This window comes from Diospyros lotus, chromosome 4 (assembly GCF_014633365.1).
Source record: "Diospyros lotus cultivar Yz01 chromosome 4, ASM1463336v1, whole genome shotgun sequence".
Taxonomy (NCBI): Eukaryota; Viridiplantae; Streptophyta; class Magnoliopsida; order Ericales; family Ebenaceae; genus Diospyros; species Diospyros lotus.
Window position 1 is genome coordinate 351931 of NC_068341.1, and position 27116 is coordinate 379046.

Genomic DNA, 27116 nt, shown 5'->3' on the forward strand with positions numbered 1-27116 from the left:
CGCATGTCCACCACAACAATGCTTCTTGGAATCTGAACCCTTTAATCCATCAGATCAAAAGATCGACGGCTACAATTATCTCTAGGCCAACTCGTTTGTTACTCCCAACGCTCCTTGATGCCTCACCTCACGCGCCCTTCTCGCTTCTCCGACTTGCGACGATTCTTTCTGCTTCTCCATTACTGGAGAGAAGAGAAGGAACGCGCACGCACAGTAAGTCGAATGTTTATGATATGAGTTGCGCAGAGGAGAGTCGAGGATAGAGGAATCATGCTGCGGCAGACATGGATCTGTTAGTGATTTCCTTCTTTTTCTTCTTCTTCTTCTTTTATATATGGGTTCACTTTTCCCCTTCTCACTTTCCTCTTTCTCTGCAATTGGTTTGCTTCGTTCCGCACCTAAAAATTGATAATGCTATAAACCTTGAGCCATTTCCCAGTGAATTTTGTGGCGGGCCTTTGAATTATTATATGTTTTCTAGAGCTGTCTGTATTTGATCCCAACTTTGCCTGTAAGCGCTTCTAGGACTATGGTGTATTGTGCATCCAAATAGCACATCTTCTGTACTATACGTTTATGGTTGTTGAGTATATGCTGGTCGTAACTTGTGAAATCACTACGTGGGTTCTCTTGTATTCGACATTAACTGTGCTTCCCAGTATCCGTCTATTCTACATTTTTGGATGTTCTCTTAATTCAAATTCGAAACCTCGTTGGATTGATGATTTTGTTGAAATATATAAAATAGTATTGCTTCTCTTTTGAATGTGTTGCCTCGCCAATGATGCAATAAATGACTTACATTCGCCAAATAGTTCATATAAAATTTGTACTTTGTAGGCTTTCCCTTTTTTTTTTTAACCTACTGCACTAACTTAGTTACTCCTTATGCCACCAAACTTACAATCTAACTTGTCTTGCTAATCAGGGATATTAACAAATTTTTCTCTTGGTTGCATGACACAACACCTTCATCTTCATGTACGGTAATTGCTAGACAATTAAATCTAAATTGTTTCACCCATTTTCCTATGGCTTCAACTTTTAGGTCAGTAAGTGTTTGAATATATTATTATAGATTTGGTTCCAGAGGTACTAGGCTAGATTCATAATTATGGTATTTCCCCCATTATTATTGATGCGCCTTGTATTGGTTTGCATGTCTGCCTCTCTTACTGGAAGATTCATGAGGGAGGCTTTTGTTGAGCCTAATTCCTAATAACTTGAAGTTTTTGGTTTCAAGTTGCCTTGATATGATTGTTATGGTGCCCTGCCCATAACCTGGGGCATACTTCTGTCAAAGGGTTTTATAGCTTACCGGCAACAATCCATGGCCATTATATCAGCTTGAGACAGAAGGTCCAAGTGGCCTTTCTAGGACCTGTGCTAGTGCTTAGTGGGTTATAGGTTAACCCTTAGGATGGGAATCATGAACTTTATTTGGGTTATCTTGAACATTTTCTCTAGTATGCATGTCTAAACCATTTTGTGTCTTTAACTTCCCCAACTTTGCTTTCCTTAATTTTGCTCACTGAACTGGACAGTTGACTCCAACAGTTAGCTGCTCCTTGAACTACCAATTTGGCTTACACTGGTTGCTGACAATTGACTGACAGTGGACTGTTCCATAATATAGTTGATCCTTCAATTACCATTAACCTCACAATCGACCATCCCATCCTTGTCAGTCAATGTTCTTAATCTTCTAATTTGGGCAATCGGTCCTTAGTTGACTGTCTTTTGTACAATTGATCATTTAGGCTCTTTGTCCTCACACAATTATCTGTTTTCTTTTGCAACCAAACTTCCAGGCCTGCTGATGCTTTCACAGGAAACCTGACAGTCAACTACTCATAACAATTGTGGCCCATTTCCTTCATTTAGCTGACTTATCAATTGACTCTCACTTGGTTCCTGCTCAATCTTTACCTTGTGTAAGCTCAACCCACTTACATGCATTCATTATAAGTGCTCAAACCATGGTAATCACATCTATCCTATCTCACATAAAATTATACAAAGTAACTATATGTCTTTACATATTTCCAAGTTTCAAACTTCAACATGCTATGTGTGGAAGCATGTAATGTTTGAGTAGCAGTCTTTACCTATGTTGGTGATTTGTTAATTGTAATGTTATTTGTATTGTTGCTATATTGTTCAGGCTGTTATAAGGCGGTTCTTATTGTATGAGATTGCATCAGCAATCTGTTGAAGTGGCGTGCTGTATATATATGCAGCTACGCCTCTTCCTCTTGTATCTTTTGAGTCATTCTTATTTCACTAGTGAAATTTTTGCAAGTTTTTTCCCTCTCGTGTTCTTTCTTTTCTCGTGCCCTAGGGTTTCATTGCATGGTATCAGAGCCATAGCTCTACCTTGATGGCCTCCAATCCAGCTCTTAGTTCTTCTTCTCCACCACCCCGTTCTTCTTCTTCCTTATCATCCTCCTTGCAGTTAGATTTTGCGGCAGTGGCTAAGGCCTTTAGTTTCATTCTAATTAAGCTAGATTCCACTAATTATATTTTCTGGAAGGCTTAGATTCTTGCAACAATTTGAGCATTCGACTTGCTTCCATTCCTTAACAAATCACCACCTCTAACGAAGTATCTGTTAGATCCAGAGGCAAGCGAGGCTGGATCTCCTTTGGTCAATCTGAATTATCTGAATTAGATCAGATTTGATCAATTGCTGTTAGGATGGTTGTTTTCTACCATCGATAATGATGTATTAGTGCAAGTGATTCATTGTGAATCATCTACAGAGGTATGGACTTCTTTGGAAAATCTTTATTCTCGTCAAACCATGGGTAAGTCCTTTCAATTGAAGCAACAGTTAAGGTTTATTAAGAAATATCCACTTTCTGTGAATGATTATATTCTAAAGATCAAAACGATAGGGCATGCTCTTGCAGCCATTGGAGAACCTTTGAATTATAAGGATCTTTTACTTGCTATCTTAAATGGTCTGGATCATGAGTATGAGATTGTTGTCGGTTTAATAACATATCAAATGGATGATATTGATTTAGAGAAGGTGCAATATCTATTGTTGATGCATGAGCAGAGGTTAGCAACCAAAAATTTGCCACCATCCTTTGCTAATTTTGATTATGTTATGTCTTTCTCTATGAATGTTAGTGTGCCGTCATATTCATCATGGAATGGTAGTGGTTTTGTTAATAATAGAGGTGGTTATGTACCAAGGGGTGGTGGTTATGTGAATAGAGGAGGCAGGGGTCGGGATAGAGCGTCTGGTAGGAGAATTTATTGCTAGCTATGTGGCAAACCAGGGTACTTTGCAGATAAATGTTATCATTGATTCGATAGAAGTTTTCAACAAACATCTAGCCAAGGATTTCGAAGATCTAATAACGGTGTTCGGTCAGATTTGAGAGTGTATATGGCCTTTCTTAACGATTCTAATGGAGTCTACATGAGTGAAATATGATTAGTACAAGGGGCTCATTATGGCAACTTTCCTCAACCCTCTGAAAACTTATCTCAATCCTCTTTGCTAGATCTCTCATGGTTTGTTGATTCTGGAGCAACAAATCACATCACTGCCAATCTCAACAATCTGTCCTTACATGCTTCATATAATGGCATAGACAAAGTGGTCAGGGAATGGTAAGAAACTTCCTATCTCTAATATAGGTCTCAGTCAATTGTATACACAAACAAAACCTACATCTATTATTTCATTGTCTAATGTTCTTCATGATCCAAGTATGAAGAAAAACCTAATTAGTGTTTCACAACTTACTCGTGATCACAATGTTGTTGCTAAATTTCATTCCAATTCTTGTTTGATCAAGGACTAGGGTTTCGGGCTGGTGCTACTTCAGGGACACCTTAAGGATGGGTTCTATTGGCTGGTTCCACCATTTGATCATGTTGCTCACAGCAACTCGGCCCACTTCATCTAGCCTTTGTTTGCTAGTGACATCTTTTGAATAAATGTAATAGATATGACTCATTTTGTCATTAGCTGTCACATAGTGCCAATGTAGCCCAAAATACTAATGTGTGCCAACAATAGCATGCAAGATTAGGGCATCCATCTTTCAATGTATTGAGATCTGTTTTGAATAAAATTCGTATTCCTTATTCACATTCAGCTCTTCCATTTTGTGATTCGTGTAAACTTAGCAAATTGCATCAGCTTCCGTATGCTGATTGTGAAATCAAATCAACTAAACCGTTGGAGTTGGTATATTCAGACTTATGGGGTCTCTCTCTTGTCATGTCTATTGAAGGATATAGATATTATATTATTTTTGTGGATGCATACACTAGATGCACCTGGCTATATCCTTTAAAACTTAAGTCTAATGCTCTATCCACTTTTACAATCTTTCACAAGTTTGCTGAGCTTTAATATCAGACTAAACTTAAAGCCTTACAAACTGATAATGGGGGGGAGGGGGGAATTCAAAGCCTTTTTACCCTATATCTTCGTAGCAATGACATATAATCTCATTTTACTTGCCCTTATACTCACCAATAGAATGGCATGGCTGAAAGAAAACATAGACACATAGTTGAGATGGGCCTCACTCTATTAGCTCATGCTCATATGCCATTAAAGTTTTGGGTAGAAGCCTTCCAGACTGTTGTTCATACAATTAACCTGTTACTAGCTTCTCCCATCAAGTTTAATACACCTTTTGACTTACTCTACCTCAAACCACCCAATTATTTCTTGCTGCAACCATTTGGTTGTGCTTGTTTTCCCCATCTTAGACCCTATAATAAGTACAAATTTGATTTCCACTACCAAATGTGTCTTCCTTGGATATGGTCACACTCAAGCCAGCTACAAGTGTTTGCATCCATCGGAAAAGGTGTATGTTTCTAGATATGTGCAGTTCAACCCCAATGATTTTCCTTTTTTTACTTTGTTTCCATCCACCTCATCTTCTTCTTTATCACAATCAGTTCCTAATGGGTTTTCTACTTCATTCTTCCAAGCTCTTCCTTCTGTCACTTCTGTTTCTTTTTCTCCTCAAGTAGCACAGCCCTTAGCTCTTGTCATGTCTACCTTTGTTTCGACTGATTCTCATGTTCCTTCTACTGAATCTTTGTCTTCTCGTCATGAGATGCAATCTCTTTATTCTCAGCCACCTGCATCTAAATCTTGTTTACCTAGACCCAAAGTTACTCCTGCTCCCTCTATTTATCTTAGCTCACTAGATCCTAGTCTAAACAGCTTGTGACCTCTTCTCCCCATGCCTTAGTAAGTTCTCTTGAACCAAATTCAGTTCATGAGGCTCTTTTAAACTCACGATGGGTTAAGGCCATGGAGGAGGAATTTTAAGCTTTGCAGTGCAATCATACTTGGGATTTTGTTTTCTTCTCTAAGGATATGAACCTGATTGGCTGTAAATGGGTGTTCCGGGTCACATACAATTTTGATGGGTCAATTCTTAAACATAAGGCCCGATTGGTGGCCAAGGGTTTTCTTCAAACCCCAAGAGTGGATTATGCAAAAACATTCAATCTAGTTGTTAAGGCACTAGCTATTAGAGTGTTGTTTTCATTAGCAATCACTTTTGGATGGAATATTCAACAAGTAGATGTCAATAATGCCTTCCTTAATGGTGACTTGATAGAAGCAGTGTTTATAGCACAACTTGAGGGGTTTGTGAGTTCTCAATTTCCTTCACATGTGTGCAAATTGAGGAAGTCACTCTATGGCTTTAAGCAAGCTCCTCGAGCTTGGTATACAAAGCTGAGGGCTGCATTACAGAGCTGGGGTTTTTTCAGGGCCATTTCTGATGCCTCTTTATTCATTAAACGAGCTTCTGGTTATGTATTGTTTGTTTTGGTATATGTTGATGACATTCTCATCACGGGTTTAGATCCTACAAAACTTAAGTCTTGTATTCGTGACTTGGATACTTACTTTGCCCTCAAGATTCTAGGATCAGTCAATTACTTCCCAGGGTTTGAGGCATACATCTAATAGTGGTATTTACTTGACCCAATCTAAGTACACTTTGGATTTGCTAAGGAAGGTTGCAATGTAGGACTGTAAACCCTATGACACACCTATGATTTCGAGTGTTTCTTTGATTGATGAGAGTGATTCATTCTCTAATCCGTCGTTGTATAGGACTATCATTGTCTCTCTACAATATTTGACATATACACGCCCGAATATTGCCTTTGTGGTTAACAAGTCAAGCCAATTTTCGTCTGCACCCAAGTTACAACACTGGTTAGCCTACAAATGATTGCTTATATATCTTAAGGGGACTATTGGCTTGGGTCTATTGTTCTCTCCATCACCTAATGATATGTCCCTAGCTGTTTATACATATGCTGACCATGCTAGTTGCAAGGTTACAAAGAGGTCCACTAGTGGGTTTTGTATGTTTCTTGGCAAAAATCTAATTGTGTGGGGTTCCAGGAAGCAGTCAGTAGGGGTGTTCAAAAAAACCGGTGCACTGTGGAAACCGGCCAGACCAAACCGAACCGGTTGTTTTTTTTTTTTGGCGGTCGGAAACGGTTTGAAGGTTGTCCAAACCGCGCAGTTCGTGGTTTGGATAGCAGGAACCGAACTGCCCAAAAAATTAAAAAATATATATATAAAGGTAGCCATAGCCCTGCGCAACCCCCTCCCCACCCACAACCCTAGTCCCTACTCGCAATCTGCAGAGCCCTCTCCCCCACCCGCAACCTAATCCCTAATCGCAATTGCCCCCCCCCCCCCCCCACACCCGCACAACAATAATCGACAGCCCCCTCCCCCACTTGCGCAACTCTAATCGGCAGCCCCCTCCGGCCCTCCCCCACCCGCGCAACCCTTCCCCAGTTCCCCCCAATCGGAATCATCGATCGCCGTTGCTGCTGCAACCCTCCAGCTTCCACCGTCTTCCATTCTGCTTTCTCTTTCTCCTTGTCCAAGCACTGCGACTGCAGTCTGAGAAAGAATCTTGCGTGAAGAAACTTTCATTAATGGAAAACCGGGTTGCTGTTTACTTTCCCCGGAATTCTTGGCCAAATCTCTCTTTTGCGTGGCCAGTACAGGTGCGGTGGCTCTAAGTTTTCTAGCATTAATACAGTGTGTTTGTTTGTTTGTTTGTTGTGGCTATTGATACATTAGAAGCCTGGTTTTAGATTCACTGATGTTGGTTTGTAACAGAGAGGATATCCTGAATCTATGCAATCTAGATCTCATCCTGTTTTGTTTTACATCTGAAAACTACTTTCTGTTTTGGGATTGGAAGGAATAAAATGACTGAAAAACATAAAAATTGCAAAAAAATTCAAAAGCTTGGTCAAATTGTAATCCTTTGGTATTGTCTGGTTCCTCAAAATAGTCATCATGGTGAGTTCTGAAATCTTCAGGAAGAAAAAATGAATTTTTTGGAGTTGAATCCAAGAGACAAATGTGGTTGGAGATTGTATGTTAAATAGGTTATTTTCAAACCGCGATAAACCGCACCAATCCAGACCGCATTTTCGGTCTAGATTGGTGCGGTTTGGCCGCACTCAAATCAGACTGGTCTGGTTTGGTCGCCAAACTGCACTAGCGGTTTGGCGTGCTGAAAATGGTTTAGACCAGCCAAACCGCACCATGTACACCCCTAGCAGTCAGTGATAGTTAGGTCAGTTGGAGAAGTTGAGTACCGGGCAATTGCATTAGGTGTTATGGATTTTTTGTGGCTAAGGTCTCTATTTTCAGAGTTGGGTTATTCATGTATTGCTACACCAATTGTGTGGAGTGATAATTTGGCTGCAAAGATTATGGTTGAGAATCATGTCTTTCATTCTCAGACTAAGCACATCGAGATTGATGTGCATTTTGTTCAAGAAAAGGTTGAAAGTGGTGAAATAGAGATTAGATATGTTCCTACTGGTCATCAAGTGACTAATATTCTTACTAAAGGATTGCCAAGGGATCGGTTTCTATTTTTGTGTGGAAAGCTTGGTATTAAATTGTCTCCGGTGCATGTCAGCTCTAATGACTCTACAGGCATTCCAAAGATCAAAAACTCTTCTTTTGTGAAGTCTAGTTTGAGGGGGAATGTGGAAGCATGTAGTGTTTGAGTAGCAGTCTTTACCTATGTTGGTGATTTGTTAATTGTAATGTTATTTGTATTGATGTTATATTGTTTAGGCTGTTATAAGGTGGTTCTTATTGTATGAGATTGCATCAGCAATCTGTTGAAGTGGCGCGCTGTATATAAATGCAGCTACGCCTCTTCCTCTTGTATCTTTTGACTCATTCTTATTTCACCAGTGAAATTCTTGCAAGTTTTTTCTCTCTTGCGTTCTTTCTTTTCTCGTGCCCTAGGGTTTCATTACACTATGAGACCATAGTAACAACAAGCCATAATACATGTCTTCAATTTTCAGAACACAATAGCACCTATCCAACCCCATGCTTGTTTTTCTTACTTTCTAGGTTCTATCTTAGTCTGGAATGATAATGTGCACATGGTATTAATACCATTGCTAAGGAAGGGGATATATGACATGTTCACAGATAATTAATGCACAAACATGAAAACTTCCTTCCAACCTGTTTTGGTCTCAGGTGCACTCTAGGCTTAAGTCCCATTCCCTTGGCCAACATTGTTTCCTACTGCACAAGGGGCCATAAGCTCAACTGGGGCGACATACTATAATAAGTATCATCATTCCTTGCACGTTAAACACAGCCATTTCTTATAGCTCAAGGGGAGTCTCACCCATCAATCACATATATGCAACACAATAGCATATCCATCCATACAAACATATTCAATGCTCATGAAGATCATGCTAACAAGTTGTCATAAATATTTTGTGTACTAAGCATGCAACAGGCATGGATATTATTAATATTCATCTAGTAAGGATCCATAAGGTTTTATTCAAACCTATCAACTATGAAGTGTGGACACTTCCAAATGAGTGTGCATTCATGTCCAACACATATATGATGGCAATGACTTTGGTTGAAGTTGGGAAGTTAATCCCCCCCCACCCTTCTCTCTTGCTGTATGTTGACATTGGGTGTAGTTTTAAAATTGTAATAATATGTTAGATTATGACATGGATAAATTAATTTATTATGACATCCTTGCTTTGTTTATTGAAGATAAGATGAGGGTGTCACGATTAAAATGGTTTGAACAAAAAAGAAGTTTGATAGAAGCACTTGAATGGATCAAATGGAGAAAGTTTGTATTAAAAAGGAGAGGAAGACCAAAGAAAGCTAGGTGGGAAACATTTAGGCATAACATAGGTCATAGCGTATAATGGACTTGGAGAGGATATGACTATGGATAAAGCTGATTGAAGATCTATAATTCATGTATTCAACCCCATCCAGTGAGATTAAAGCTTGTTCAGTTGTTCTATCCTTGCTTTGATTATATTCTGAAATTTTCAAATTAACATATCACACTTTTTTAGCTATGAGTTTGTATGTGTTCATGCTTCTTAGCATATTAATAATCCCCAAAATTAAAAGGTCACTACAATTCAAGATACAAATCTTGATTGGCTTCTTTATTCCTTCAAGAAAGAAAATAACCAAATACTTGCTATATCTAGAAAGTACATTTCTGCTAGCTTTTCCCCCCTCCCAACAAACATTTGTTTCTTTTCATTTACTCGCTAAGGTTTCTGGAAAGTTATGTTATTACATGTATGAGTTTTTATCCTTTCAATGTCAAGTTAATAGGTAATTGTTTGCATATGAACTTCTGGTAATGGGACTTCACACACAAGGCTGGTTTACTTAAGTTAATTTGGAATAGGATTTAGCGAGGATAGCATGGATGGTAATTGCAAATGAAGAAATCGATTCTAAGGCTGGAATCGAGAGTACTACATTAATCGTAACAAAGGGGAATAAATATACAGCCATATACAAGTCTTCTACCTTAAGTTGGAGTCTACTCTGTGTACAACATATCTGATAAATTTAAATATAAACTAGTTATCTCTAGATAAACTAAATCAGCTTTGTTATCTTTTCTCCTAAATACTCGGTATTCTTATCTATGCAGCTACCGGTCTTCAAATCTTTTTATCTCATCTTTAATCTTGGCTTATCAACTTTAATTCTCCATTATCTCCACAGCAAAGATAGGTCCCTTTAGTTCTTATTAGTTACAACTCTCTGACATGTGTAAACTTGGATTTTCCAACTTCTGGTTTACAACCAGCTAATACCTGTAACTAACTTGGATTCGTGTGAACTTGGTTTGCTTATTTAACATTCTTCCTATTTCATGGGGCACAAAGGTTGGTCTCCTAAAGTTCTTTCTAGTTGACAGCAACTCGTTATCCATTTTACTTTAATTACAGATACAGAATTTCCAGCTTTTGTCTTGCAGTGACATCTTGACACAAGCTGTGACAGTTTAGGGATATCATTATTGAGACATATATAATGAAGAATGGCAAGTGGAGTGCCAAGCTTTTGGGGCCCTGTCACATCTACCACTGATTGGTATGAGCAGAATTACACATATTCTTCTTATTTTGCCGAGTTTTTCAATGCTATATCAAATATCCCCACCATTCTTTTGACAGTCATTGGTATTGTGAATGCTTTAAGGCAACGTTTTGAGAAAAGATTCAGTGTCCTACACATATCAAATATGATTCTTGCTATTGGGAGCATGTTATACCATGCCACGCTACAGAGAATGTAAGCGGTAGTTCTCCAGTTGCTTTGCCTATCAAATTTTCTATCTACTGATGAAATGGAGGTTCTTGCCCTGCTGCCCACTGTGGAGGAACTTCTTTCTTTGCTGATGTCCTTCTTGTTGCTTTGCTAGCCAAGTTGAATGTTAGTAGTCTCTTGAGGTGGCTTTTGTCTTTCATTTATATGGTTAACATGTTCTATCTGAAGTTTGTAGCATAATTTCCAAAAAGGAAACATTTTTTGTAGACCTGTTTCACAAAGGCCAATGTACCCACTGCTGTTTTATTTGAATCTAGTATTTTTTCCTTTTTTATGGTACGGAAATTACCATTTGACTTTTACATCGGATGTTTTGTTTGTTATTTTAAATTTATTTTAATGGATTTTCATTTGCTGTTTCCTATTTATTTTTCCATGATTTTGAATAGTTCACTGATGTTTAGGATATCTGAGATATTATGTTCTTATTTATTATTTTGAGGTTTATGATTCCGTTTACCCTTGAAGTGTACTTTTCATTTTCTTTTTTGTTAGATAAGGTGAATCATATTCTCCTATATCAAACAGTACTCAATCATCATCCTTAACAAAATGATCAAAGTATTTAAAGCACTTGCTATTTTTTTTGTAATAGTTATATGTGAATGCTATGTGCTAAATGCTGTATATAGTTATTCTTGATGCATGATGTCAGATACTCTTTCAGCATTTTAGAATTATTTTAAATTTCAGATACATGTAGGAAGTATAACTCCGCTTGGGGATGTTATCCACTGTCGGTCCCAAGCCCGGATAAAGGAGGAGGGTTATGTTAGGTAGCCGACAGCCAACGTAAAACTTAGTCGGATCCAAAACATGAACTCTAGACAAATTATGAAAAATCGTTTGGGCGTGGGCGTTAGTGCCTTCAAGAGACAAGATGGGTAGGGAAAAAAGCAAAAACTTTATCAGAAGCTGGATATAAAATATGGTACATAGGAACTGATCGAGCGAAAAATGGAGTGGGGATTATTATGGATAAAAGCTTAATAGATGAGGTAGTGGATGTCAAGAGAATAGGGGATAGGATTATTATGGTGAAGATTAGTCTAGGAAGAATGACTATGAATATCTTAAGTACATATGCACCACAAGCGGGGTTAGGTGATGAGATAAAAGTAAAATTCTGGGAGGACCTAGAGGGACTTATACAAATGATACCAAGAGGAGAGAAAGTGATTATAGGAGGTGACTTAAATGGGCACGTGGGTAGGGACGGAAACGGATATAGAGAGGTACATGGAGGGTAGGTATGGATTCGGGAAAATTAATGATGAGGGTAAATCTATCCTCGATTTTGCTATGGCATATGGGCTCATTATAACCAATACTAGGTTCAAAAAACGGGACGAACACTTAATCACATATAAAAATATCACCTCAAGCACCTAAATAGATTACTTCCTCATGAGACAAGAGGATCGGTTATGTTGTAGGGATTGTAAGGTGATACCGGGAGAGTGTTTGACTACTCAACATAGTACTTGACGTCCAAGTAAGAAATTGGAAGAGAAAAAATCACATAAAACAAAATCCAAGAATCAGGTGGTGGAATTTAAAAGGGGAGAAACAACTAATCTTCAAAGAAAAATTAAGGGGTAGAAGGGAATAGAATGGAGAAAGACAGACAAACCAAATGTGGAAAGAAATGGCTAATGCTCTGAGAAGCACGGCAAAGGTAGTCCTTGGAGAGACAAATGGTAGAGCCCCTAACCTTAAGGAGTCTTGGTGGTGGAATGAAGAGGTACAATTGAAAATTAAAAATAAGAAAACTTGCTATAAGGCGGTATATCAATGCAACAATGAAGAAAATCAAAAAAATTATAAAGAAGCAAAAAAGGCAGCAAAAAGAGCTGTTAGTGAAGCAAGGTCAAAAGCATATGAGAATCTATACAAACGACTTGATACAAAAGATGGAGAAAGGGATATATATAAATTAGCTAAAGCAAGAGAAAAAAAAACACGGGATTTAAATCAAGTGAAATGCATAAAAGATGACAATCAAAATGTTTTAGTAAATGAGGGAGCGATTAAGGAGAGATGGAAGGAGTATTTCATAAAATTATTCAATGATGGTGGTGACACAAGAGTTAGGTTGGGACATCTTAGTAACTCCGAAGGGAATGTGAGCTACACATTCTATCGACGCATAAGTTCAAATGAAATAAGGCAAGCATTAAAAAAGATGAAAAATCATAAGGCAGTGGGACCAGATAAGATACCAATAGAAGCATAGAAATGCATAGGAGAAGAGGACATCTCTTGGCTAACGCAACTATTTAACGCCATCCTTAAATCAAAAAAGATGCCAGATGAGTGGAGGAAGAGTACTTTGGTTCCTATATACAAGAACAAAGGAGATGTTCAAAACTGTGAAAATTATAGAGGAATTAAGTTAATGAGTTATACCATGAAACTCTGGGAGAGAGTAATAGAGCAGAGGCTCAGAAAGGAAACAAAGATGTCAGAAAATCAGTTTGGTTTCATGCCTGGTAGGTCAACAATGGAAACTATATATTTACTGAGGCGTCTAATGGAAAGGTATCGAGATCATCAGAAGGACCTACATATGGTGTTTATAGATCTAGAAAAGGCCTATGATAGGGTCCCTAGAGAAGTATTATGGAGGGTTTTAGAGAAGAAAGGAGTCAAAATAGCCTATATACAAGCCCTTAAGGACACGTATCATGGTGTAGAGACAAGGGTCAGAACATGCGGAGGGGATACTGAACCATTTACAACTACAATAGGACTGCATCAAGGTTCTGCACTAAGTCCATACTTATTTGCCCTAGTAATGGATGAACTCACTAAAGATATTCAGACAGATGTGCCATGGTGTATGCTATTTGCAGACGACATAGTGTTGGTGGATGAAACAAAAGAAGGAGTGAACACCAAGATTGAGTTGTGGAGAAACAATTTAGAATCTAAGGGATTTAAATTAAGTAGAAAGAAAACAGAATATATGGAATGCAAATTTAGTAAAAATGCAAGAGTGGATGATGTTATAATAAAATTAGAAGACCAAATCTTACAAAGAAAAGACCATTTTCGATATTTGGGATCAGTGATTCAAAAAGATGGAGAAATCCACGAGGATGTCGCACATAGAATTAAGGCAGGTTGGTTAAAATGGAGAAATGCATCGGGGGTGTTATGTGATAGTAAAATCCCATTAAAATTGAAAGGAAAATTTTATAGGACAGCTATAAGACTAGTCTTGCTGTATGGCTCAGAATGTTGGGCAGTCAAATACCAGCATGAGCAAAAGACGAGTGTAGTGGAGATGAGGATGTTAAGATGGATGTGCGGACATACAAGAAAGGATAAAATTAGAAATGAAGTTATTCGTAATAAGGTAGGAGTAGTGCCAATCGAGGAGAAGATGAGAGAGACTAGACTAAGATGGTTTGGTCATGTGAGAAGGAGACTAAGAGACGCTTCTGTGAGGAGAGTTGATGAAATGAAACAATTAGTCACAAAAAGAGGTAGAGGTAGATCCAAGAAGACTTTGAGAGAGATATTAAAATTTGATATGAAATATATGGATCTAAATGAGGATATGACAAAAGACAGAAATATATAGAAATCTAGAATTCATGTAGCCGACCCCACATAGTGGGATAAAGGCTGGATATATTGTTGTTGTTGTTATACATGTAGGAAGTATCAGACATGTATCTGGGAATCTTGAGTATTGTTACCTGATGCTAGAACAGCTCTCCTACTGAAGTCTCTGTAGAAGTTTTACAGTTTTCGGGATGCCATTTGCTAACTTAGAACTTTAATGTGCCTTTTGCATGGTTCCTTACTTACGCACTCTTCACCATCCAAAAAAGGAAAATCTTCTAAGATGACTACATGCTATGTTTAACCTCGTGCCACCTCAACCAAAGCAGCGCATACATTTTCCTGCTTAGTTTTTTTGGTTGGAAATGATTGGGTTAAAATAAAATTAGGCTGTATAATCTCAAGCAGTTGAGTGAAATTTATCAATGTGATGATAAGGATAAATTCTGGTTCATTTTCAGGCAACAGCAAGGCGATGAAACACCTATGGTATGGGAGATGCTCCTCTATATCTACATCTTGTACTCACCAGATTGGCATTATCAGAGTACGATGCCCACCTTCTTGCTCATATATGGTGCAATATTTGCTCTTCTGCATTTACAGATCCATTTTGATATTGGTTTTAAGGTTCACTACATGGTACTGTCTTCTCTGCATCCATTTAATGTACAAGTACTGTATTCACACAGAAGATATATCTGCAAAATGGCTTGCAAAGTTGTATATGATCACCCTATTCGCAGGGAGTCTTTGCTGGATTATTGATCATGTGCTGTGCAAGGAGATTTCTTAGTGGCTCATCATCAATCCACAAGGGCATGCTTTGTGGCATGTCCTAACGGGTCTGAACTCATACTATGCAAACACATTCTTGATGTTTTGTCGTGCACAGTAGAAGGGATGGAATCCAAAAGGTTCCAGCTTCATGAGATTGCTCCCATATGTGAAGATTCAGAAACCAAAGGCCCAATAAAAGAAGTTATAGAGTGAAAGAAAGAACCAAAGGGTATTTTTAAATGCTTCAATTCAGGATATGTGCTGACAACAAGCAGTTACAATTCTTTTTTATTTTATTTTATTTTTAATTTCATAACTTTAGTAGCAAGATGTAAATTAAATGGTTTTGATTATTGATCTTGTTGGCTCGGACTTTGGGATACTGGGTGGTGGGTAAATCTTCAATTTTTTTTATTAACACCAGCGAATGATGTCCCATTGTACCGTACCATATATATTATACGCAATGCATACATAATTGAAAATCAGGTTAGCTTTTCATAAAATCACCCCAAATTGCAACTATGAATTTAATAAGAATATCATTCTTTACACAATATATTACCTCTTCCACCATTTGATAGTATCACCCAAATCAAGTTAGCTTTTGTGATTGTTTAATGGTAATGGTAACGGTAAGGGTTAAAAATTGAATTTTGAATTTTAGAAGGGGGTCAAACTGTAATAATTATTTTACAAAGGGATGTGATTGGTAGTTTGTCAATGGAAGGGTAAAAGTGTGCCCTAACCTTGAACTTACTTTTTGTACACTTGTACTAAGAGTGTGAGCAATAATATTGATAGTTGGGTTGGTAGTTGATGAAACCAAATGAAAGTGAAAAAACAGTCCTGTCAAATGTGTTAGAATCAATTCGAGAGGACGAAAAAGCCTTGGATCTTGACAGTAGACAACATGTTCCCACAACATGCGAAACAACGAATCTCTTTTCAAGAAATCATTTACAAGCCTCGAATAAAGAAGCAGCTCTAATGTAAGGCCTGACTTTTGGGCCTTATTTTTAAGAAGGCCCAATGGGCCAAGCCTATGTGCCACTAAGGCTCCCAGCTCCATTCTTCCCCCTTTTCTTGTTCTTTCCCATTACGATCTCTCTCTTTCTCATTCTCTTCCAAGAGCACTTCTATAAATCACTAGTTTTGCAAATCCAACCGTCTCAACTTGAATTCGACTATATTTTTACTTGAAAGTAGCCCCAATCTACAAGAAGGCAAGTCTTTTAGTTTTATCAGCCTTATTTTCAGCATAGGTCCATGATATATATATATGTGTGTGTGTGTGTGTGAGTGTATACGTGCAGTTGGGTTTGGCCCGGAAGTTTAAGCTTAGATCTATGGAGATTCGCCCGTTGGATCTTGTTGAGTTTTGGGTATGTTGGTCGATAGGGAAAAGAGTGTCGGGTGGTTGCCTCTGATTGCCGGAAACCACTAGCCACGGTGGCTGGTGGCGACTGCCAGTGTGTTTTTCAATTTTGACCAAAAATTAAAAATCAGATTTTTGAAAATCCAGTTGTTAAATCTATCACATTTTTGTGTATATTAACTCTCTTGACTTACGTTTCTAATGGTAGGCTTTGATAATGGGAATCTCTAACCGGTTGTGGTCGTCATCGACTGTTGAAGGTAGCAGTTGTGGGCGGTTTAGGCTGTTTTTGGGGTTGGCCAAATTGGTAGGGCCTAGCTGGTTTATGGGGGCAATCCAATGTGTTTGGGATTGGGGCTGACCTAGTTGTGGTAGCCCTTGGGTCGGTCCAAAACCCAATCCGTTGACCTTTTCGTTAGTTAGTTGAATATACGTTTGTGATCTTGCATATATTCAATTCTCATATAAATTGATAATCATGATAGGTGACATTGATGTGTTCTAGCCAAGAGGTGCTAGAGGAAATTCCAAATCTTCATAACACTATGAGTGAGTAAATTGTACTATGGTGGTAATTGTTGCATTCATATCTCGATTCATCCTGGTATTCTATATATGTTATTCATGATTTGGTTCTTTAATTGCATCTAGAAAATTAGAATCCATATCGTCTGATATGCTCATATTGACACTTATAGTTGATTGAATTTCCTGTAATTTGCATTTGGGAAAAATATGATTCATGTGATTGTGAAATGTGAACGTTGATACTCATATTTGTTATACTGCATGTGGCACTTGTTAACACTAAATGATAGCATAAGATGTGTATTTAAATGGAGTAACTGTTAGAACCCTGTGTAGCTAATCACAGTAAATGTTAGCTGTTGGTGCATTACGTATACTTTCGGGCATGCGATAGGCCACCATCATGTTCATTTCGAGCGTGGGATAGTTTGCCATCATGGAAATGTGAGCTATGGTTCTAACTTCTTGTCCTAAATGTGGATGTTTATTCGTCATCTCTTATAATGTTATAATTACTTCTTGGCATGACATGGCATGGTTGTTTATCTTAGATGTATTGAGTCTAACTTTCCCCTTTTATAATGCTTTTTACCCCTCACTAAGTCAGTGATAGGCTTACCCCTTAATATTTTAGAATTGTAGGTTGTCATCATTTCTGACGGTAAGGATTGTGATAAACGATTCTACTACATATACCCTAATCACGCTTCGACTATAGTATGTACACCTCACTTTAAGGGAATTGTGCATAGGGAGGTTTAAGTTTCTTTCTTATGTGACTAATAAATTTTGAATATTGTAAGCATGTGATGAATTTTGGGTCGATGGACACTTCAATTTCTGTATTAAGATGATGGCAATATTTTTGTAATTTATTTGAGATGTTCTAATGTCAGTAGATTTGTATATTGCATGGCTTACTATTTTTTGTTGGATCTTATAGCTTCTTCGGGGGTAGTGGTGGTCACGACCTTTGAATTTGGGTTGTGACATCTAAGACCACAATCGTCGCTCATTTACCAAGCCCGATGGATCCAACACCCTCAATCCAAATGAGAAGGTAAACTACATACTTGGGTGTCTTTCTATTTATATTCTTGCTTGATTATTGTAGTATTCTTGTACGATGAGTGTGGTTTTTCTCTTGAGTTCATTTGGATCGACTGTTCAATTGCAGGCCTGGGGATAGAGTGGCCACTCACAAGAGAGGAGGAGGAAGACACTATCGCCCCCAGTTGAAGTAGCATTTGAGCGGAGGAGGAGGAGTTAAGGGACTTTTTGGGAGGTTGTCCATTGCAGTTGTTGTCCTTGTGATCTGTTCCATTTCGTTGTTGTCCACCTTGAAGAGTAATAACAATCGGCTTCTGATTTGTATGGTTTTGTTTGCTTGTTTTTTTTCCCTCTTGATCCCCTTATTTGAGAAGATACTTGCCTAATCATCTTTAGGTTTTTGATAAGTTAACGTGATGTTTGAATATGAACTAATTTCCTGAGTGAATGACTTCCACTATTTCTTGTGTGTTTTGAAAAGATGTGGAATGTTGGAGTTGCTGGAATTTTGCAATTGTCTTTGGAAGTTAACCCTTGTCTTCAAACTAATTTGGAGTAGTTGATAAGATGAGTGATACACAATTTAAGATGGTTTGATCAGTGAGAAGAAGAACAATAGAGGTTCTTGTGAGAAGAGTAGATGGAATGGAACAAGTATTTAGACAAAGAGGTAGAGGACCAAGAAAAACTTTGTGAGAGACAATTAGATTTGATATTAATTTTGTGGGCCTCACATAAGATAAGATCATAGATAGAAATGAATAAAAGGCTAGATGAAATTCATGTAGTCGACACCCATGGTGAGATAAGGGCTTGGCATGTTGTTGTTGTAGTAGTGTTTCCCCACATAATTACTTATAATCATCATCGTGGGCTTGTAAGATTTGAGATTTTATTTAGCTTTCTTAAAATTTCCAGTTGATTGAACTATAGGAACTAGGATCACTCCTAGTTTGGAAGGCAACATTCACAGATGATTGATTTAGTTTGAAAAGTAAAAAAGAAAAGGATAAACTTCATCAAAAGAAATATAAAGGCTTGAGGCTTGACCAAGCTTCAGTTAAATAAATGAAAAAAAAAGGGATTCCTAATACAGAAGGCTCCTTGCTAATCTAGGGTTGAGAGGGGGTCATATTGGGACACAACTTTTGTCTTGATTTTTTTTTTTTTTACAAAATGGTTATTTCCATAACTCAAACCCATGACTTTTCAGTGACTTTTCAAAAATGAACTTTATACTTTTGGCTTTGTTCAAACATGTAAAACTTGAAAATTTCTTAAGGACTTGAGTATAATTATTTTGGGGCGTAAGTGAAATTTTTATGGGCTTAAATGTAATTTTTAGTGGGTAGAAGTATAATTTTTTAAAGTTATTGGGGGTAAAAGTATAATTTTTCAAAGTCATGGGGATTAAGTATAAATTTTTGGAAACCTGAGGACTTGAGGGCAAGGGGCCAAAGTGCAAGACAATGAAAGAAGAGGAACTGGAATGCAATTGCAATGTGAACACTATAATTAGTTGGTAGCCACAATGCGGCCGCCGGTCATCGAAGTCCAATCGCCGATCAGAGAGGGGAATAGGGCCATCATGGCCTAAGGGAAGAACTCAGGGCTATGGGGCGACCTGATTAGCTGGAGAAACAGTCGGAAACGACTATAAATAGCTGAGGATGGGCCGAGGGTTTTCATCAAGTTTTAGTGGCAAAATCCGAAAGTTTTGGGAGAAATTGAGAGGCTTTGATGGAGGGCTTTTGTTCTTGAGGTGTTAGGGATTGCTTCTGGAAAATTTGGAGAATTTTGGAGGTATTTTGAAGCTCATTGGAAAATCGGGGAAGTCACTGGAGCCAAGCATTGAGGGTGTTTTGGCCGAAGTTTTCATGTAATAGGTGCGCCATCGTGTTTGGAAGAAGGAATAGGCCAAGAGGAAAGAAGAAAAGTAAAGAAACGAGCCAAAAACCAGTCACCGATGGCAAGGAAGCAACTGGAGAAGATGATCGGCAAATCAGGCATGTGAGGTGCACGTGCTAGGTGAGTGGCAGTGAGCACGTGAAGGTAAGAAAAAAATAGAGAAAAATAGGAAAAATGAAAAAAATTATGGAAAATTTGGAAATCTAGTTTTATTAATTTTTTGAAAAATTTGGCCAATAAATTGTTAGGGCACGGGTTTCAAGTCAGGGTACACATATCGAGGAAGCTTGAGAAGCTAAAGCAAGGTGAGTGGTTTATCCCGAAAATTTATACGCGATATGTTTGCCTATGTGAGTATGGAATTTATGAGAGATTTGCCAAGTTTATGTGATTTATGTGCATCTTGTTATAATATACGTATTCATTTTATATTGCCTCGGTAATATTAATATTGCATTAAGCATGTTATTATCGACATATCAATAATTGTGTCATCCATGTTGACTATAGTGGGATGGGATGTTGCCTTAATGGTGTAGCCACATTTTCCCAAGTGAGATTTGCCAGAAAGTCGCAAGAGTCTCCTGAGCTGGGGACAGGTTTTCCCTAGAGTGAGAATTGCTGGGATGATTGCCTAGGTTTCTGTGCTGGGGCTATAATGCTAGCGAAACCTATGCTACGATGTCAATTTATTTATGTCATTATATCATTCATTCATGATATTTATTTTAGCCCTCATTTAGAAGATTCATCTTCTAATTTGAATTTTTATTCCTAGAATATTCCACGTGCCAGGTGAATTGAGCAGTAGGAAGGGAAAATGAGTGATAGAAGCATAATTTAGTTTCAATTCATGTTATTCTCTATGCTTAAAGCACAGTGTTATATGTTATTTCTCTTATCGGATATTGTAATTTATTGATTGTTAAGAACAATAGTGTATGTTTGTGTTTGTATGGAATTACAATATCCTTCAAGCTTTGATTCTAGCTTCTGCAAATGTTTAAATTACCCTTCCTTAGCTTATCATATGGAATGTTGCATGTGTTTATATATGGGGATTTTATATTGAGGAATTTGTGGAAAAAAAAGAAAGAAATCCCAAGAATAACGGTACGCCGGGGAAGGGCGGGTTGTTACAGAACAGATCAACACAGAGACTCTTTGGGAAACTGCTGCTTCTGGTGGTTGGAGGCCCTCATCTGCTCTACGATCTGATTGGCCCCGTAAGTAGTATGTGGGTTTTCAGAATTCTTATGAGGAATAATTCTTGCATCTAATTGGAAACTCAGAATTTACTAGTTTGATATCTACTTTGTCCTTTTCATATTGTTGCAGTTCCTCCAAAAGAGAGCAATGGTTATCTGAGGGTTCAATGTAATGGTGGTCTGAATCAACAGCGCAGTGCAGTCTGTATCTATCTAATTCTTCTAATACACCATATGACTTCCCCTGGATATGCTCTAGCCTAATCTTGTGTTCTTTACACCGTGCAGTAGTCTAATTTTATCTCAGATCTTTCATAATGAAGTTTACATTTCACAATGCCCTGGCTTCAATATATATCTTACTTATATTATTCTAAACCTTGGGAGTACCTCAATGTGAGGCATGTTGCATGGCTTGTCCAATATGCATTAAAGTCCTGTTTGGAATGTTCTAGATCTGTAATGCAGTTCTTGCTGCACGAATTATGAATGCTACACTCGTGCTGCCTGAGTTGGATGCAAACTCCTTTTGGCATGATGAGAGGTATGTTCTCTGTCAGTCATAAAACTTTTGCCATGCATTATAATCATTACATGGAGTTCTTCAAGTGCAAATTTATTGATATTGTGTATTGTATTTGATTTGTTAGTCAGTCCTTTTGAATGAAATGATTTGTATTGAGGAGATGTTTCTTTGTGTTAGTAAATAATATGCATGCTATTGAGACATGAAGGGGAGCACGCCAATGTAAAGAAGGCCTATAAAGACTGAAAAGCACTATATATTTCTTACATAAAAACCAAAAGCCAAGAATTGAATAAGGTTGGGATTGCCCTTTGTATAAACCAGCCATACAAAACACACAAAAGATTGAGCCAAAAACCAACTGAAGGCGGCGATTTTCAGGATTATCGGATGGCCAAATCCAAGACAGAGGCTCATTTTCCCCACTATTTCCCATCCGAAAAAACATAAAAGAGTTCACCCCTTATTTGATTTAATGAAATTATATTTATCAATGTTCCTTATTTTATGTGCATTAATAAAATACCTTCTTTCCAAATAAAAGAAGTGTTCACTATTTGCCCATCTTGGGAGGCCATCCAACTGAAGGAATCTTGCACCTGCCTCTTCCTACAAACAAATTAATAGCTGAAGAATCTTGACAGAATCTATTACCTCCAATGAGAAACAGTAAAAAGTTGCATATATCCAAATGATATATCCAATGTTTTCAAGGTTCTGTAAATGTGTTTGTGTCCTTAGTTGAGCCCAAAAATATAAATTTCCTGCACAATACTGCTGTACATTGATAATGCATGAAAAATCAATACATTGTCTAAATTTGGAATGGACGTCTTGCTATTATTATAGAATATATGCACAATATTCCATAGCATAACCAAAAAAACAAGAAGAGGAAAGTTGCAGCTCCTCTTAAGATAGCTTTTCAAACTTTCTCATCATCTTAAGTCACCATTTTGAAATTTGGACACAGCAGGTGTAACATCAGTTGCTTTAAGTTCTAGATAGAGATATGTAAGATATGAAAAGCATTAGATATGATTCTCATAATACTGTATGTGTATGTTATAGGTACAGGTTAGTAAATAATGGGGCCACATAAATGTAATATGATAGCTAATTTTGATATAATGGCTACCATTGATGGTGTGATGTTATTTTCTTTTGTGCTTCAATAAAGAGAGTAGTTTGTCTTTTCGACATACATCACAGTAGCTATATTTTGTTGTTTATGGAAATTATATTTCATATTAGTTGCCATATGGTACATCTGTTTGAAACATAACCACTTGTTGCATATTTCATCAGAGTTGCTGTGTGTAGCACATCTTTTTGAAACATAACCACTTATTGCCACTATGCTTATACTCAGTGGTTTCCGAGGCATCTACGATGTTGAGCACTTCATCAGAGCATTGAGGTTTGATGTACGGATTGTGGAAAGCATTCCGAAAATTCGCAAAAATGGGAAGACCAAGAAAATAAAAGCACATCAGGTACAATATTAAAATCTAGTCTTATTGATTCGAAGCAAGAGCACACAATGCTTTTACTTGGTTAACAAATTCTTGCATGTCAAACTTGTCAACTTAGCTTCGCCCCCTAGAGATGCTCTGATTAGTTGGTACACAACAGTTGCTCTGGAGAAGATGAAGGAACATGGTGCCATATATCTGACTCCTTTTTCACATCGTCTTGTTGAAGAGATTGACAACCTTGAGTACCAAAGATTGAGATGCCGAGTTAATTACCATGCACTCAGATTTAAGCCTCACATTATGAAGTTAAGCAACTCAATACTGAGTAAACTTCGTTCAGAAGGTCGTTTCATGTCAATACATCTCCGTTTCGAGATGGATACGCTGGCTTTTGCTGGGTATGTTGTTACTAAAGTAAACTTTGTGTTTTTTCTTCTTCATATATTTGGCATGATCATCATTTTTATTGAGAAAGATGTAGTTATGACATTCATTTATGAGATTTGGTTAGCGACTGCCTCTTATACTTTCTGTTGGGATATGCCAATGAGTAGTAGAACAGTTGAAGCCTATGTGGAAGCTTTTGGTTGAGGTTGACTAAGTGAGTTGGGTTGGGAAGTATCTTTACTATGAATGTTTTAAGTAAAATTTGGGTATCTTTAGTTTTACATTTTATAATTTTACAATCCTTAGATTAACGCTTCCATTAGCTCTTAGGACAATATTATTATTTTTTGCCTACCAGTTAAGAATTTAGCTTTTAGCATCACAAGGATGAGATTCTCTCTTCGGACTTGGAAGACAGGAGCAAATGTTTCATGGAAACTGTTTAATGTTGGATATGCGATTTATGCAGATGTCTAGATATATTTACTCCTGACGAACAGAGAATATTGATGAAGTACCGCAAGGAAAATTTTGCAGAGAAGATACTTGTTTATAGTGAAAGAAGGGCCATTGGAAAATGTCCGTTGACTCCAGAAGAGGTATAATTCTTCAACCTTTTTCAGTTCGAATGATTTTATTTGTTTGGACAAGGTTATTATCAACTCAGGTTCTGGATGAGTGGATTTTTTTTTTTTTTTTTTGACTCCTAATATCAGTAGCTACTCTGGTCAAATTAGTTTCTTCTTTTTGGGTTTCAATTTTACATATGTCCTGTCCAGATTGGTTGGAACTACTGAAATGTTGTATGGTGGCTGAACTTGCTGTGTGTGTGTTTGCTCACACGCGCACTTGTGAAATAAATAATGGTTTTGGGCAGTATGTAATCAGTTGACTTTTGATGGCATTAGTTAGGGGTTATTTCTCATCCCAAAAGTCTATGGAACTGTCCTAATATAAGGAGATACAACCTTTGTTCATTCAGTCTGGGACAGATTTAGATGTTTGAGTATAGGGGTCAATTTGGATGTTTGTATCTCAATTACTAGTTTCTGATAACTGTAGGATGCTACTTCCATTAGTCATTGTCATCCAAGTAAGACAGACTCACACTGCTCAGTGTTGACACTGGGAGGACTAACTAGCAAAACTTTTAATTATAATAGGTATATATTCTGCCCCTTGTTTCTACAGGTTGGTCTCATCTTGCATGCTATGGGGTTTGACAATTCCACTAAGATATACCTTGCAGCTGGTGAATTATTTGGTGGGAAGCGATTCATGAAACCTTTTCGGTCCATGTTTCCTCGCCTTGAGAATCACAGCACAGTTGACCCTAGTGAGGAGCTAGCAGAGAATACTCGTGGCCTGGTAGGCTCTGCTGTGGATTACATGGTTTGTCTTCTATCAGACATCTTCATGCCAACATATGACGGGCCAAACAACTTCACAAAAATAATCTCCTTGGACACCGTCTCTACTATGGCTTCCGGACTACAATCAGACCTGACAGGAAGGCTCTTGCCCCAATCTTTATTGATAGTGAAAAGGGCCGAACAGCTGGCTTTGACGAAGCTGTTAAGCGTGTGATGCTACAAACGAATTTTGGTGGGCCTCACAAACGGGTCCCACCTGAGTCTTTTTACACCAACTCTCGGCCCGAATGTTTCTGCCAGACATCAACACAGAATCAAGATGATAAATGCCCACCAGACTATGTTTCGGAAAAGTTGCATAGCCAACTGGAGGGTGAAACCACCAGTGATTCAGATATGTTGGTTCAATCAAATTCGACAATATCCATGGCTGATAGATAGGAGATTGACTCTAACGTAGTCATTGTGGTCATACTAATCCCTCAGTGATAGATGCCATGATGATACCAGACACTGGGTAATGGAGCGTTTGTTTTTGCTGGTTCAGCTTTCAGGTACTTTTCTGATCTTGCATTCACAACTCGTGTGGCATTGAAATTGATCTCATTCTGATATTTACACGGTTTCTTAACCAATAGGGTTTCTTTTTTAATTAACATAAAAATTGAAGATAGATTCTTAAATAATAACAATAAAAATAGTGTTTCTTGAGGCTGCTAAAGCTAACCTTGGTCAATGGCCATTGACCCACCCCAAGTAGAGTTGGGCTGCCTCAACGAGGCGGGTTTAAAATGCGATCACTACCCTGTTCAGCTAATCTACACTGAGTCAATATGGAACCTACTGGGCCCTTAGCTTGAGCCGTTTCCGGCCTGGTCTGGGCAGCCCATAGGGCCAACATTTAAGTGGACCATAGTTTTTTTTTATAATATTTTGTAACTTTTTTTTTTTTTGGGTGTTTACAGCATCTAGGAAATTGGTTTAAAAATTATTTTCTAAATGTTATCTCAAACGCTATTATAATTAAAAGAAACAATAGAGAAAATGTTCTTACTAGTTGAAAAAATCAATTTGGTATGGATATAAAAATTATATAGTATTAGATTTTTGTCGGCTTTCTATTCATATAAATAAAATAAAAGATGTGGGAATCAAACTTGCCTTGTATCTTTCTAAGAATAGGCCAACAGATGAGAATGTTAACAAAATTTCTCTCTCTCTGTCTCCCTCCCCTCTGTTGGGTTTAACTTATCTAACTCGGAACAAATGACCGCTTGTGTGAAACATTACTACTATTAAATATTTTGAACAAACTCGCAATCGCAAGTTACTTTGAAGCTGGCATTCATAGAAGCTTGTGCCCCACTATTATCACCAACTAATAGTATTTCTTTTTTTAGCTGTCCTTGTATGTTGAACGTTTGTCTGCCAACTTGTGCATGGTCTTCTGATGCTTGTAGTTCTCATTTGGTTGGATTTGTTTGGCATGTAGTTCTCATTGCAGGTGGCATCGTACGAGATCATTGATCTCTCTGTCTTTGGTATGGATGACTGGCGAGTAGATCATGTTTGACTTTCGAAAGCGAGAGAAAATGGAGAATAAATCATTGGGTTGAAGGGAGTGCCATTTTGTTCACCCTAGGGGTAAAATGGTCACTTTGGGCCTCCATACCCATCACCCCATTTCTCTCTTTTCTCCCGCCATTGACTCGTTGATCGTTACTCACTGCTGTTGCCTCTCCTTGTTGCCTCACCGACTTGCTACATCTCGCCTCATTGTTGTGCAGTGACTAGAGGAAAGAGAGAGAGAAATGGCAAGGCAAGGCGGCACAATGGCCGGCAAGGTAGCGGCGGGAGAGAGAAAGGGAATGGGTAGAGAGACCCAAAATGACTTTTTACCTCCAAGGTGAACAAAATTGCACTCAGGTTGAAGGGACCATAATGGGGACCATAATGATATTTTGAGCTTGTGTTACTCTTTATTTGCATTTGTGTCAAAGCTGGACCGTAGAAAGTGATTGGCATTCAGAAAAAAATATCCATGGTTTAAGACCGCGGCTGATCCTTGAAAAGAGTTTGAATTATATGAATGCAATGCCTTTTGTTATGGAGTGCATATTGTGTATAATCAGGAATTTTGTATGGAAAGTGGACAGATCTCCGCATCAAATGCAAAATTATCTTAGAAATGAAAAATGGATGTAGGGGTGGGGTGGGGGGAGCTCGTTTATGATCAA

At 37.9% G+C, this 27116-nt stretch overlaps 1 protein-coding gene and 1 pseudogene across 1 annotated transcript; both read left to right on the top strand.

The window, feature by feature from the left end:
• On the top strand, nucleotides 1–23383 carry LOC127798684 (alkaline ceramidase-like; annotated as a pseudogene).
• Nucleotides 19966–27099, top strand: LOC127799088 (O-fucosyltransferase 1). Its single transcript, XM_052332809.1, is given in 11 exon segments — nucleotides 19966–20005; nucleotides 20156–20212; nucleotides 21246–21316; nucleotides 21571–21659; nucleotides 22713–22718; nucleotides 23014–23099; nucleotides 23235–23517; nucleotides 23976–24105; nucleotides 24698–24955; nucleotides 24958–25433; nucleotides 26372–27099. Coding segments are annotated over 10 exon segments (1383 nt in total). The 3' UTR covers nucleotides 25321–25433; nucleotides 26372–27099.
• Nucleotides 27100–27116: the final 17 nt, after the last annotated feature.